The following is a 15,916-nucleotide window of genomic DNA, read 5'->3' as shown; positions in this document are numbered from 1 at the left end:
CGGGGTTTCTATGTGGTGTTGCTTTGTGGTTCCTGTTCAATCAATCTGATGATCTGTCGGTCAAACCCTGAAAGGAACTCTGAGAAGTCAACTGGACATGCATGCAAATAGGATTCTACCTCAAAGCTAAGTTGAAATTAAGTTCAGGCTTCACCTCGGTGGTGAAGACGAAGCTGAGCCATAAAGAATTGGTCATGATTTAAAGGTCAATTTCCCTGCAACCATATTGAGAACTGGCAACATATCCAGAATAGAGCAGCTGAGATTGGGTTGTGTTGCCTTTGAAGGACACCTACCAAAAGATCCAGGAGTTTTACTCACTCGTAAGACCTGGAAGCAACCCCTGACATAGATAACAATGGTAGATATGATCAGAAATACACAGTGGTGTATCATACAGTGTCACTTTTTTTGTAATTTTTGTGCAGCCTGATGTAACGACATACTGAAGGCTGCAGTGGTTGAACAACGGCTAGTGACTAGCCTGAAGGAAACCAGTGTATGTATAATTAATGATGATACTGAAACATTTATAACGTGGTATTTTAGTGTGTGTGAGTGCGTGTGTGTGTGTGTGTGTGTGTGTGTGTGAAATCAGTTATCCCTCCTTCCTCCTCTTTTGTGTATGCATCCTCATAACTGTAGTTAATTTACTGAATCACCTGATGACACAAAAACAGCTCTTGATTTTACAGGCAAGCAGCAATAACCAATGAATGGAGAAGCAGATACTAACACACTGCATCAGACCGTCATAGCTGTAAACATTTAGGTCAGTGAACGTCACAGGAAATAGACACGCTGGTCCCATCTGTCTAGTTTTACGCCTCTGAAAATATCTTCCCCAGTTCTCCCTTGAAAACTCATTTCTTCAAATGAAATCCTTTATATCTATTAATATTTGAAACTAAGACAGCTGCAATGACATCTTTAAGATTAAACTACTGAAATAATTTTTGAAGTAGAGAACATTGTAGAGACTGAAATGAAAAATGAAATATTCATAGTACTCAAAGTAGTAGAACATGACTGTATCAAGGTATGTAACTCTCTAAGATGTTGTTCTGTGGACCTTTAAGTAGAATATTAATACTTAAAACAAACTAGAAGTGGGTTAAGAGACACAGCAGCATGCTATAAATAGACCTGCTGCTTTGGGATTGTTTGCCTTCACCAACCAACCAATTATCAGTTCTGAATCTATCTGATTTTCTCACAGAGACTGCAGATGGCAAGGAGGATGGATTTGTCTTTAAATATTTGCAAGAACATTGTAGAAATAAATAAAAAGAAAAGCAAGCAAGGAGTTCTGTGGGTCTACCTGAAACAAGAGGCATTTATCCCAATGATTAACAGGAGGGTGAGTTACCAAAGAATGTCTCTCTCTCAGAGCGTTATGTGATTGTAAGTAGATCCTTCAGCAGAGGAAGCGGGTCCATAAGGGTCAGAGCGAGGGGAGGTGTCCCACGCAAAGGGATCGCAGATTTGTTTTCTCAGTAAACCAAATGTAATGAAATCCCCTTCAGGCATTGCTGAGATATCACATTTATGAGAATGAAATGGATGTAAGGTCAAACACAGTGACCTTGGACCTATAACCGCTGTAATCTTATCATTTCATCTTTGAGTCCATTTGGAAATTTGTGCCAGATTTGAAGACATTATTTTCAGGTGTTTTTTAGACATAGGACCCTACACAAGAATGAGACAGTGAAGTGTTTTTCAAGTACATAACAAGTCACAGAAAAGTCAGTCTTTGACCCTTCCTATAAATCTGTCTTTGCTAAACAATTTTAACCAGTCAGACGTACTTGAAGTTATATCATATTTTGATTATTGAGCTCTTGATAACACTTTCGGCTAGTGGTCTCCTGGACCTTAGACCACCAAGGTCTGTTTAGTTCCTCCCAGAGATCAAGTGGCTAGATCAACTTCAGCCCTGTTGCAGAGTTTACGGTAGACTTTTTTTTACGTCGGCCAATTTGGCCGGTGACATTCCAGAATTCCGGCGAAATAGAACAACTGTCGGACATCCGCTCTGAATGCCCTATCTGCTGAATAGCTTACATTTACCAGCAATAAAACACTGAAAACACCGACATGGTGACCCGGAAAATCACATTTAGATTTTGAAATAAATCAATTAATAAATAATATTAACCTGAGCCTCCTCTGGTCCGGGGCCAACAGGCGTGACCTGCCATGTAAGTACGGGTGAATGTTTGGTAATGTCCTCTGCACACTGCACTGAAGGGAATAATCCACGTGCAAGCTATCTCTCCCCTTTAAGCGCTAGGGAAGGTGGCCATCACCAAGTTTGTTTTGATATTCATATCTCATCATGCTGGGAGGCTAAACTTGATTGAACTATTCATAAACATGATCGTAACTTTCTGTAAACTTGTCCAAGTAGGACCTGGGTTACACGCGTCTGTCATCAGTGGAGAAGCGTTCTTCTGATGTTTTTGAGCATTCAGGTCCGACTGATTTCTCTGCGCTGCTGTCAATCAGTAAACGTGACGTGTAGCGTTTGGGTGACACTCAAAAAGATTTGCCACTTCACGGCACAGTCATAAACGCATGTTGGTATGTAACAGTGTAGACTCAGAATATAAGACTAGTCCACTTTTTCACATGCAGTTTAAAGGGAAAACCTCCCAGCTTAAATTATGAGCAATATGGTTATTTATATTTATTTGTATTCCGCCTGACATTTCGGCTGACGATATCTCTAGATGCCGGCCAACTGCACTTGAAACCGGCTAATAGCCGGTAAATAGCAGCTAACGTAAACCCTGCCCTGTTGAATATATTTCCTCCATGATTTCCTGAAGTATCCTGTTCACAAGAATAGGATGGACTACAACATATAGCCACAGCACATAAAGACAGACTATCTGAAATCACAAATGGCCTACACCTCTGATTTAGGATATAATGTGTTTGGTATCTTCCAGCTACTGTACCTATCCGAACCCCAGAACTATAACTCCGACTAAAGTCATGACCAGATGACTTGACATTGACATAAAACAGATGTATTGGTTGATTAATGATGAATGACTTCTTCATTAAAGCTAACCTCAGAAAGCCCAAACATCAAATCAGTGTCACGGAGAACAAGCTAAGAATGACTTATAATAAATCCACCAACCAGCAGCCAATCACCCCTGCTTGAGCAGTATGAAAAGACTGTGAATGTATGTGTTTGAACATGCACCTTCAAATACTAAAACACTCAGGCAAGCACTCCTCATCCATTTTACTTAAGCACTGGAGCAGCTCTGACTTAGGCGAGAACGGTTCCTCTAATTGAGCCCTGGCTCCACCAGTCCACATGTCGAAGCGTCCTTGGGAAAGATATTGAGCCCCAAATTGCTGCTGAAGGCACAGCCATCTGTGGATGAAGTGAATTGCATGTAGTGTGAAGCTTTTTTAGTGCTTCGAGGACGAGCAGGGGCTTCATTAGTGCAGTCCATTTACCTTTTAAGATACCATCAGTGTCCTTAAGTAGCCTCTCTGACTGCAGATTACATCAGCTGTAACAGCGTGAGATTTTTCTCCGTCTGTGTCGAGCCTGTGACTTTCCATCAAGTTTGGCTTCATAACTAAAGTGTAATAATTAACCTTCACTTCATTCTTTTTTTTTTGTTTGTTTAATTATAAAATAAATGTCACCTTGATCAAATTAATGTTGTCAGCATTCAGCAATATTTTCACATATCCTGAAAACATGGCAAGCTGTAGTGATAATCTAATCGTTTCATACAGTCTGTTAGCATCAGAAGTGGAGAAACACAGAAGAGACACCCAGTTATTATTATGTGTTTATGTCCTTTGTAAATGAACCTCCTCAGTGTTCTCCAGGTTGGCATTTCGTAGGAAAAGAAAGAGGTCTGAATGTGCTGAAACCTGCAGACACCCTGTGGACTCTTTATTAGCATAAAGAAAACTAATAGAGCTGAATCAGCCATGTGACAAAGATAGACTGATGTCCAATAGACTGTCCAGATATTCATTTCCTGCTGGGCAGCTATCAAACAAAACAACTATGGCTGGGTTGCTCTCATCACCGTTTGGCTGTCAATCAAATTTAGGCCGCTGCTGAGTCATATCAGATTTCTTTCACCCTTTCTCTGCGTCTTCTGATTCTTGGTTTCTCATTGCTTTATTTATTTACTTTTCAAATTAACGTCCAGTCAGTAAAAAAAATAATGCCAGTGATCAACAATTAATGGATTAACATACATGTGCCCTGCTCTGCCATGAAGCTATTATTTACTATGTACCACTGCCATCAAAGACATTTAAGAAGTTAGAGAGAGAGGAGTCTGAATATACGGAGTCAATCTTTGGTTTTTTTTTTCAAGTAAGCATGAAAACTGATTATTATAGTTTCCACAATATTTTTTTTAAATGGATCTTAATTAACAAACTTGGGGTTACATCTTTGGTTTACCAATTTTGTAACTTCTGTCGTGCCGTCATCCCTCTACATTATCAATGGGCATGGTTATGGGCTGCTGTGGCTCAGTGGTAAAGTTGATTGTTTCTCATTTGGTGGCTCCGTAGCTCCCACAATCACATGCCGAAGTGTCCTTGGGCAAGATAATCACTACTAAGTGTGTCAACAGTAGCAGTGTTTGAATGAATACAAAGGAGAATAGTTAATACTGACAGTCCCCTAATTGTATATCACCCTCTATTAGTGTTTGAATTTGGGGTGAATGGGTGAATGTGGTGAGTTGTGCAAAAGTGACCAGAAAAGGGCTGCAGAAGTTAAATTTTATTTACCATTTGCCATCAGTGGTGTATGATAGGAAATCAAACATTGGGTTGGCTGACTAGAGATCCTTTTTTGAAAATAGTACAATGTATACTGATGTCAATTCATTTTATTTATCTTAAAGCACTGCAAAGAAAATGTTGTGTAGGCTATGACATTATGATAATACTTCAGTTTCAGTTTATTGACTAAAATCATCCCTGCTACGATCTCTGTTTACTTTTCCACAGCGATTCAGAGCGTGTTATGTTAATGTACAGCTGATACATGTTACTGTTTATCATACAGACATGATTACATGAAGAAAAGAGATGAGGACATGAAATATGTGGCCGATGAGCAGCTGATGAGCAGGGATCCCAGAAGTGTTGTAAATGCTGGAAATACAATGCCGCCAAGGGGACCAATCACGGGGCTTGCAGTCTGCGTCGATTCGACACGTAGTCACATTTTGGAGGAGGTGCACGTCAGCTACGTACATTGGCCTCTGCGTAGGTACGGGAGCTATGCGGACCTCCGGCGTAGGCTACGCCGTCAATTCGACGCAGAAGTATAAATCAGGCTTTAGGTTCAACATATTTTAAAGCATTAGAATAATTAGAAAATACTACTCAAAAGTGGCATTACATTAAGCAGTAATACCAGGTACCCTTCTATCTTATGTATGCAAGAGTACATCTGAACTCCGAGGTGTCACAGCAGAGTTTAGAAGAGTTCACAGAGGGGATTAGGGCAAGACATCAGGGCAATGACCAACAGCTGAACAAAGCATTGGGAGCAGTTGTGTAATACATAATGGAGCAATTAATCCAGTGGCCACCACTGGAACCACTGATGTTATACTATTGATGGAGACATGTTCTGCCTCATCCAAATTCTCCAAAGTCTCTTTTTTTTTTACTACAATGCCAGATAACAAGGAGAAGTATTCTTTAGGGGAGTGTTTTATCAAACGGTACATGATTTAATTAAAGCCAGATAAAAAGGTATGATCCTCTTATCAAACAACAGCAGTGTATTACACAGTCCAAGTAATGCAATACTTCATAGCTTTTAGTCTTGACCCCACCATTGCTCTCACATTAGAAACCTCATTTGATGAGTGCATTATCTGGAGAACAATTGTGGACACACATATTAGACGTGACACCACTGTTTCAGAATCTGACATTCTTGATTACATATAGCATTTGTTTGATGATGTTACCTGATATCATATCAACAGGTCCAAAGACAAGTGCACCAGTGGTGTTGCCGATGGGGGTACAATACTTTGAAGCCAGTTACAATGATGTGATTATGTTTAGGTGGACAAATTTGACCAGCCTTGGGATATTTTTAACTCATAAACTGTATGAATAATGCTAATAACCAATGGGTGTGCTATTACCTGGCTGCTGCCATCTTTCTTTTCATTTGTATTTATTTATGTTGGTAAGCTATCAATGTTATACATATCAAGCCCAAGACTTATTCTTTACTTTTGAATGAGCTAGTTAACCATTGTGTTTCTCACAGACTGATATTGTATTTGTGGTGTTAGCTGATCTAAGTTGTTTTCTAAGAGTTAAGAATCCAGCAGAGCTTTTGAAAGTAAATGACTCACTGCTCGCCTGCTTCTCCATTTGGAAAGCAAACCAGAGTGAACTGCACAAACAGGGTATCTGTCATGGCTACAGCCACCGATTTCTCTGTCGAAAAAAAGGCCAACACTAATCCTGACTACCCTTGCACAAAAATAAATCAAATGCTGTTTTTCAATTCAAGGGCTGCCTTCCCCCATGAGTACTTTTAAGGACCCATTGTTAAGCAATGCAATGGCGTGTCCAAGGCTTTCCCACTTTGAAGCCTTCTTCAAATGAAGTGAGCAGATGAGTCCTAGTTTTTCTGGGCCATGAAGGATGCCCGGGCTGTATGCTCATGACCCAACATATCCGGAAATTCTTTGTATCTAATTCAAATTAGATGTACCAACAAATGGTTGAGTAATTCACTTTTGAATGTTAGTAATTAATGTCACTTGCTGGCATTACAAATTTTGAAAAATCAAAAGCGCTGTGAAACTTCAAATTATCTTAAAATCATTCAGTTAAATTACATGATGTTAGTTGTGTCAGCATATCCAGTGCAGGCTACAGGAGCAGCACTTAGTTAAAAAGTGCCGCTAGCAAAAAGGAAAAGATGGGAACTGCTGGCGACCAAAAAAATATGTTTTCTATAGGCTAGACCATATTATTAATATTTGCCTAAGTGGTCTTTGCAGGCTAGGGAGACTGGGTCCTTCAAAGGGTGCTTCTCCTGAATTAGTACTCGAACAATGTTAGACAAAGACTGAAGAAGCAAACATGCCAGATATATTGAGTGAAGACTCTGAAACAAGCTTATTGGTTCAAATGTGTTGATAAAATGGTCCAAAATTTTTAATCAGCAAGAAAGCTTGAGTATAGACTTCTTGGATGGTCTGTTTGTACAATGAACCACACAGCAAACCATTGCTATTACCTGAACGTAACAACAACAACAATAACAACAACACAGCTTATAGGTGATCTTCAGTGACTGAAGCAGCCATTCGAAAACCCACAGCTTTAGGCACTTCCATTCTTTCAATATCAGGAATCAAGTTCCTCATGACCAGGAACACCACCTTTCTGTACAACAGGCACAAAAACGGGGACCCACTTTCAGCAAAATCTGTTGTCAGATATGTTGAGGTTTTATCAGTGTTGTTGTGGACCACTGTGGTGTAGTTTGGGCGGTAACATGACTCACTCTGTGCTTAAAAAGACCCACAGATAAGGGCTGTATTCAATATTTATTGGCAGGTGCTTGTGTTGTGTTGATTAAAGAAGAAACCCCTTGACGATACAGTCTGTTGATAGTTGAAATCAATTTCTTCTGTCAATCAGAGGGTAAAGATCCTCTATACTATTTCCAATCCGTAATCCTATTCCAACACAAGCACAGTAATACATATGTAGGTTTGTTTAGTTTGCTGCAACTTTACGCTAGCAGCTCTTAACGGTAAAAAAACGAAATCCTTGTGCCAGTTTGTTCAGATCAGGATGTTTGTAGTGCCTTTTTAATCTTGATGACTGTAGTTTCAATTAGCGAGAAATCACACAAGGCTTCTTCAAGTAATATCTCTGTTTGCAATTCACAATATTCATCAAAGAGAAGTGGGTCACATGGTTCCTGGTGTTTGTAGGTGTTTTATGGGATGCACTGAGCTTGCATGCTGATTTAAAAATCTGGTGCCATTTTTTTTGTATCCCCACTCAGCTCCTATACAGACAGTGGACATGATCTTTGCAGGGAGAGCTTTGGGCGTGACTTGGCAGCACCCCTGAAATGCTCCCCGGCCAGAAAAAATCCATATGGTGGAGACGAAGAAGTCACCTCTAAGACAGAAAGGAAGGAAGTCAGAGGGCTGAGCGAAGGTTTTATTCTTCAAGTTTGTTAGATATATTTACGTGCAAAGCATATGTTTTCAACTTTTCATTTTTTCAAATTTGTCTATTTTCATTCACCTAACTGAGGCATTCTACAGTCTTATGAACACACATGTATTGGTGCAGTTGCACTGCATTTGCATATAAGGGTCTGGCTGTTGTATTGTTGATTTGCTAAGTGTAGTGGTATGTGTCATGTCTAAGATTAATTTCTGTGTTTATGCATTCATGTGAATATCAGTCCAATTGTAGCATCAGTTGAGTCGACATCAGTTGAGTCGACTTGCATCTTGTCAGTCCAACCTCTGCTCAATCTTTGTTAATTTAGCTGAGTCTGATTACACAGAGTGATGCAGGAGCAACAGCACAGCAGGCTATTAGGTTTAGTTAATTATTCACAATTTTTAATGGAAGTTAAATGATCCACAGAAGTCTCCTCCTCAAAGACAAAAGGAACTCAGATGAATGAAGCTCCAGATATCTTTGACTGAAATACCTTATTTGGTTAATTAAAAGTAACAGTGACCCGACAGAAAAAAAAGATAGTAGTTGCACAGAAATCTTTCAGTGCTAAACCAATATGGATGCCAAATTATCCATAAAGGCATATCTCTTCCAAAACAAATGGAGCTGCTGACAAGACAATGTAAGAAAATGACAAAGCAGTTTCATAATAAAAAGTCAGTGTTTCTCAAATGATCTTTGGCCAGGCTTCAGGAACAAGCAAACTGCAACCAATACTTGCTCACTGGCTAGGGGCGTGTCAAGAGGGGTTGCCAAGGGTGGCATAGCCCCCCATTGAAATCTGATTGGCCACCCCTCCAGTTGGTTTCAGTTTGTCTGATGGCCACCCTAAAATCTTAAGCTATAACTGGTTTTGTCTTGTTAAAGGACAAATTGGACTGTGTTGCAGAAGTTTTCTTTGAATCTACATTTAGAACATTTTCTTTTGTTTCTGATTTAGATCATAGAAAACAAATTGGCTCATCTTTTTCATATGTTAGGTCTGTTGGAGAGGTACCAGTCCAAAACAATGGCATTAAATGTATTATTGACAGTTGGACAGTGTGCAGGAGTTTGCTGATATTTTATAACATGGAAATAGTGACAAACATCTTCTCTTATGTCGCGTTCACACCAGATGATGATCGTGCTATTCGCGGGAATACAGACGCGAGAATGTTTTGTGTTTACTCGCGAGTACACGAGTGCCCAAGACACAAATTTTCGCAAGATGGAGGGAGGGTTCCCACGACACAGCAGTCTGTCATCAAACAAGGTTGAGCTCGCGGACATTGAATGGGGAAGCCGGTTATGCTAAAGGGGGCAGAGCTAACTTCATACCACAAATCATAGCTGGATGCAAGTGACAGACAAAGTTTTTTACAACTCACCAGATAATCCTCCTAACTCTGTGTCCTCACAGTGAGCTCCTGCTTATTCCTGATAAAAATAATCCCATGAAATTTAAGTAGTGTCACAAAGTTTAGGGAATCTGCACGGAGACAGAATCAAAGTGTCCCATACATTCCAGATGAGTGAATCTCTGCTGGTCCATACGTCACACAACACGTCCCTGGGTGATCTGCATGCTGATTGGCTATCGCAGGTCGATGGAGTTGCTGGAGTCCAGATATTTCAACTCTCCCAAATCATTCCAGCGAATGAATTTGCTTCATTCGCACGAATCCCGCAATTTGCGTCACCCAATTCGCGCCATTTGCGCCTACACACCGCTATTCGCATCTCTACATTGACTTTACATGTAACTTAGTCGAGCGGATGATTTTATTCGCATTTGGTGTGAACACCCAGTTAGAATCCTTGAAGAATTAAATGAAGAAGATTAATAAGTTGCCTCTCTGTTGTGCTCCTTATTACTTGACAACTTATGGCAAGTAGTCAAAGAAAGATTAGTGGAGATATAAAGGGTCCATACATGCTCTTTGTTTGTGTGTGCACACATACTTTATGCCATTGCTGCAAAGATCATTAACAACCAGACAAACAAACAAACAAACAGTATACTCAGAGACCTAAATCAGCTTTACATAATCAGACCGTAAAGAACAAAGAACATTATAGTTTGACTCTCTCTCTCTCTCTCTCTCTCTCTCTCTCATTCTCTGTGTGTGTGTGTGTGTGTGTGCTGAAGTATCGTTCAGCCTCTTAATAGCCTGTTAATCCATGTTGAATGGATACATTTATTTGAAGTCACTGCTACATGAAGCTTCAATAATGCTTTTACAGTAAACCGACACTCTCTCTGTTTGTGTAGATTAATGACTCAGAACTCTGAGAGCAGACAAGAGCATTCAGTTTTGTTTGTTTTGTTGCCGCAGACATACAGTAGTTTACCAGCCAGGAAACGAAGTGAAACACACAAACAGTGATGGGACACGAAGGCCTGGCTTCAGTGATGAACAATGTTTATCTTTTCTTTTAACAGTAGTGCACTACGAACCAATTTCAGTTTGGGCTGAACCAAAGAGTGAGGCTACTGATGTAAAAAAAAAAAGGAAGCAGGAAAAATTCTGCACGGAAATCTCACTACAAGGAAATATATTTTTCCATCATGGTTTTATGATGTATTGCAGGCCATTGCAATAGACTGCAGAAAACACATTTGTTGTCTCAGTGTTGTCACCCTTTGGTGAGAGAGGGGTTTTTGAAGCCAACCATTTGCAGTCACCATATTAAATGCTGACTCAGCCTAACTTTCAGTCAATTTAGAAACAGAAAAAGAATGGAGCCAGGGCAGGCCTTGGGCCTTTATGTAACCGGCTACACTGCACCCACCTGTCGGTCAACTGAGCTATCTGTCCACAATGCAGAATCAGTTAAAAATGCCCACATAAGCATGCCAAGCCAGTAGGTGGCAATAATGTGTAATCGGTCTGTCACTGCACCATGGAAGAGCATTTGGTTGAGTGAGCTGCAGTTGTAAACAGTGTTCTTTAAACAGTGGATCGATTGTTGAGTTAAAAACTATTGAGTGTTAAATATTTATTTGCCCGCGGTATCATGATGAATTAAAGCTAGGTTTCCTTGTAAGTGTGCAATTAAACCTAACGATACAGAACAGATGTAAATCATCTTGGCACATGCACAATATATATAAACAACAATTGCCATGAGCAAGGTGAGGTAATGATGTCAGCATTTCCCAAAACTTGAATTTTTGCTGACCACATAAAGACAGGCAAAAAAGGTTTTAAAAAACCCTGTTTTCAGTGTCCTGACATTATGTCTATGTGGGGACCTAAGTCCAAAACACAGAGGATCTTTTTTTCCCCCCAAGATATCCACATACGAATGGACGGGCCTCAGTCTCAATTTCTTCAAAAGTAATGGGTCATAAGAAATATTCACCCCTTCGACAATAAGTAAAAAATGAGAAATTAGCCAAACCGTTTTGTTTACCAGGCTGTAAAGATGTTTGATTTTGCTTTAAAAATGGGCTTCTCACTGTGGGTTTTAACAGGGTCTCCTTAGCTTTTGGAGCCAGTCTCAAGTGGACACTAGGAGAACTGCAATTAATTGCAATTCCACATTGGCTTCACTCCTCAACTCTAGAAATTGCCTCTTAATCATCACAGTATTCAACAGGGGTGACTATTGTTCATTTCAAACTTAGTTGATAAATTCCTGACAATTTATCAAAATGTAAAAAGGGATGATCTGAACTTCCCTCGGTCCAAACTTATGTTTTCAAAATGTTTCCTTATCCAGCAATTCAAACAAAACACTCTCCATTTTTAAATAAAAAGAAAATCTGAAAATGATTCAAAATCCAAAATTCTTAATGTTTATAGTATTATATTTATATAATATTTCAGCTGGAAAATGACTGAATCATATGTCGCAAAAAAACACCTCCCACTGGGAGTTACTTTTGTCTCCTCTTCTTTTTGTTGTTCAACATTGCCATTATTCAACAATGACAATACAAATTTAGTATATATAAGTTACTGTTGTAACAAACCTTGATTCTGATTCAGTTTGTAATGATCTAAGAAGAAATACAGACAGAAATAAAATTTCCCCTTTGAGGGCTGTTTCTATCCACACAGGCACAGATGATGAACAGACACCTCTTTATATCCCTTGTGAATCAGCTGAAACACAAATCAAATACTCAGCCATGTGACAGAGAAATTAAATCAGAAGCATTATCTTATTATTTGCATGTCAATATCAAGAAATGCAAAGCTTTGTTTTCCTTTGAGGAGTAACCAAACTAACCAGAGTTTTCTGTTTTCAGGTGTGAAATCTGAAGACAAGATCCAAGGACTCCACTAGCAAAATCCCCAAAATCAAAACCAGGACCTGAGTTGAACCCACAGTAACACACACAGAGAACTTCTTAAGCTAATTTATGTACAAGATACATTTTCCTAGCAAGCTGCACAGCAAATGAGTTGACTTTGTGATGCAGACTATTGACACTATCAATTGTATTTGACAGTAAAAGTGAATGAAACTTGAAAATTAATCTACACATTTCTGTGAAAAACCAGACCAGGCATAACTTAAAGCCTTCAACTTTGTGAAAGATAAGCTGTTAGCCTAGTAGGCCCAGTTAGCCAAGATGGCTGACCCCTACCAAAACAACACATACCAGCAAGGAGGGGGTGACAGATATGGGACATATGGAGAAGGTCATGATGGATACGGTTACCAGGCAGACTACCCTCCCCAGGAGGAGGATGCAGCAAGTGACGCTACTGAAGGACACGATGAAGAGGATCAGATGTACGAGGGGGAATATCAGGGGATCCCACATCCGGATGATGTGAAGGCTGCACAGAGAGCTGCACGGTGAGACACAGAATATTGTTTTCATTATGCATCGTATCGTTCATCATTTATGAATGTCCTTTATCCTACACATCAAACCAGTGAAATGTCACCTCCTAATGATTCAGGATTTAATTTGGCTTTCAATTTTTAGGTCATGGTTCCAGTAAATTGTTATTATATTCTGCATGTTGCATGTCATTGCAGGTATCATTAACATAAAACTTAACTTTAATATAATGAAAACATTGCGATACAAGGTTTTACCACTCAGGGCCAGTGCAAACGATCATCATTACTCTAAACTAGCCAGAACGCAATGTAGTCTACATCTGTTTGTGGTCCTGTGGATATTTGCACATTGATAACTCTGAAGGCAGAGGACCTGTTTGGTCTACTGTAGATTTGGACCCAGTAGATTGTACTGTGGTTTTTATAAATGTTTGCAATTGACACACCTCGGACAGCTACAAGATCAGCAGAGATAAGACGTACAACTATGCCCACAGGTGTCCTCAAAACCCACACTAAAGAAAGTTCACCACAGAAGCTTTAGATGTTACAAAGTTGTTAGATGTCTCTTTACATAGATGTTTGTTGAAGGATTGTCATGTTTCAGTGGCAGAAGAGTTGACATCACACTGGTCTCAACAGAAAAAAAAAAAGGCAGGGGAGATTGATTAAATAGAAAACAAATCATAAAGCTGTTGTAACATTCTTAGAGTTGCACCAGCTGAAGAAGTTCCATACATTTTGCAAGATGGACGAGTTTTTAGCAATAATGTTGTCTAATTTAAATCCAATACAATCAGGTTATCTTTTTATCTAAGAGGTAATGATATCACTCAATTTGACTTACACTATAACCAAACATCTTCCAGGTAGTGATATGAATGATTCTTCTTTCCCTTTTTTTCTATAAGAACCAAAAGTCACACAGCCAGCAGTGCAGCCTCTGAACTTGCAGAGTTATCTGAACAGTACGAGGACATCATGGAGGACTGTGGACATGGGAGGTTCCAGTGGACGCTCTTCATAGTCCTGGGACTCGCTCTGATGGCTGATGGAGTCGAATGTTTTGTGGTCGCCTTCGTTCTGCCGTCTGCAGAAAAAGATCTGTGTCTGTCCAATGGAGAGAAAGGAATGTTGGGTAAGGGCTTTCATGATTTACCGTTGCTTACAGAGTCTGTGTGAGAAGGTTTTTTTTTGTGTGCTGCTGTCAGCAGATCAGAATTTGTGTTCTGATGTTCTGATGTGTTGATTCTCTGTGGTTGGTCTAAAGCTGCCTGAGCAGAAGAACAAAGCTTCCTGTGTATCCATCTGCAGGCTTGACAAAGAAACACATCGATGAGATGCTTTACACCACACATGATCACTTGCATGCAGGGATTGTGTGACCTACATTTAAAAGAGAACAAATAAAGACAAGCAAGTTAATAGTCAAACTAAAAGCATGCAGTGCACTAAACTTAAACCAAACATCGAGTAACGTTAATTCAATTACATTCACTGTGAAAGCAGCCATTCATTTGATAAACACCGGCAGTAGAAAAATATATTTTTTTAACATATTATCCAGAGGGGAGGGTTGTTGCAAAAACACCAACAACCCTTATCTGGTTTAGTGATATATTAATGACATTATAGAGTTCTGACTAAAGAAGTGCTCACAAATCCAGGCAGGTAAAGATGAGAGATGTGGGTCCCCTGTTCTGTTATGTTCCATAGAAAGCAGAACTAGAATGTGTAACCACTGAGAACAAGGGGAAAGAAGAAGAGCTATATGCATGGCCTAGGCCAATAAGGGCATGTCTGACTACATTATGTCAGTTAATTGGTGCACAGTCTGACTGAGAAGGTTGGACTAACAGTCCTGTGGGTGTGTTCTGGGCCCAACATACATCAAACCAATTAGTGCCATCTCTTATTCCCTCTGAAAGCCACCTATGTATAGAGACAGGGGTGTTGGTATTTACACAGCAGATTTCAACCCTCTGTAAATAGATCAGGCTCTGGCTGACTCGTGCAACTTCTCTTCTCAGCTGGGCTGTACACACACAGGTCACTGCATGAAATATGGTGATTCACCAACTGATGTAATATCCACTAGAGCAATGCCATCACAGAAGAATAATCAATGTACATTTTAATGAAGCGAGACACTGTGTGTAATAACATGATTAATGAATTACATTTCAAAATTAAAGGGATATTTTGTTTTGTTTTGTTTTGTTTTGAACCGCGTTTCCTCTTTTTGTTAATTTAACCACGACAGATTGATTGATCACATCATTTACAAAATACAATCAGTAGCCTGTCTTAATTTATGCTTTGTCACTGACAAGTCCTACAAGATTAATAAGCTCTTATATCATTAACTTATGTTTTAATAAGCAAACATAATTTCAAACAGTGTTAAGTGATCCATTACTTGTTAAATGAAAAAGGTTGATAACATCTACGATTAAAAAATGATTTAAAAGAAACTTTTCCTCTGACTTCGTACCCATCATGCCTCAGGTGTTACATGGGGACAAGCCCTCTCACCCTGAGGCTGCATTTAAGGGTCAAAGGTGAAATCAGCCAATGTGGTTTTTCACCACAAAAAATATTGTAAAAGGATGTAAATAAAATAGCCCTACATACATTTAATAAATACAACCCATTTGAGAAGTCATTTTTCCTTTCCTTGAAGTTGTTTTATACTCAGTGTCACCCTGTATGTAGCCTCTGCTTTTTGGCTTTGTAGAGTGTTGCTTTTGAGAGGAGGGCAGCCTCACCTGGGAGTAACATCACTGAGGATCTGACATATACAGTATATCACAAACATAACCTTTTGTAGGCAAGGCAGCACATTTAATGGAAACTCAGGCAGCTT

General features: G+C 39.5%; 1 protein-coding gene across 1 annotated transcript in view; it reads left to right on the top strand.

Annotated features, from left to right (window-relative positions):
• The window catches only part of LOC117815082 (synaptic vesicle glycoprotein 2B-like), a 45,138-nt gene that overhangs the window by 6,297 nt on the left and 22,925 nt on the right, over positions 1–15,916 (top strand). Inside the window, exons 2-3 of the mRNA XM_034686756.1 lie at positions 12,503–13,059; positions 13,962–14,188. Of these exons, the coding sequence (XP_034542647.1) occupies positions 12,830–13,059; positions 13,962–14,188 (457 nt within the window). The 5' untranslated portion in view covers positions 12,503–12,829. The remainder of the gene's footprint in view (positions 1–12,502; positions 13,060–13,961; positions 14,189–15,916) is intronic.

The sequence above is a fragment of the Notolabrus celidotus genome, chromosome 6, assembly GCF_009762535.1.
Source record: "Notolabrus celidotus isolate fNotCel1 chromosome 6, fNotCel1.pri, whole genome shotgun sequence".
NCBI lineage: Eukaryota > Metazoa > Chordata > Actinopteri > Labriformes > Labridae > Notolabrus > Notolabrus celidotus.
This window is presented reverse-complemented; position numbering and strand designations above follow the sequence as displayed.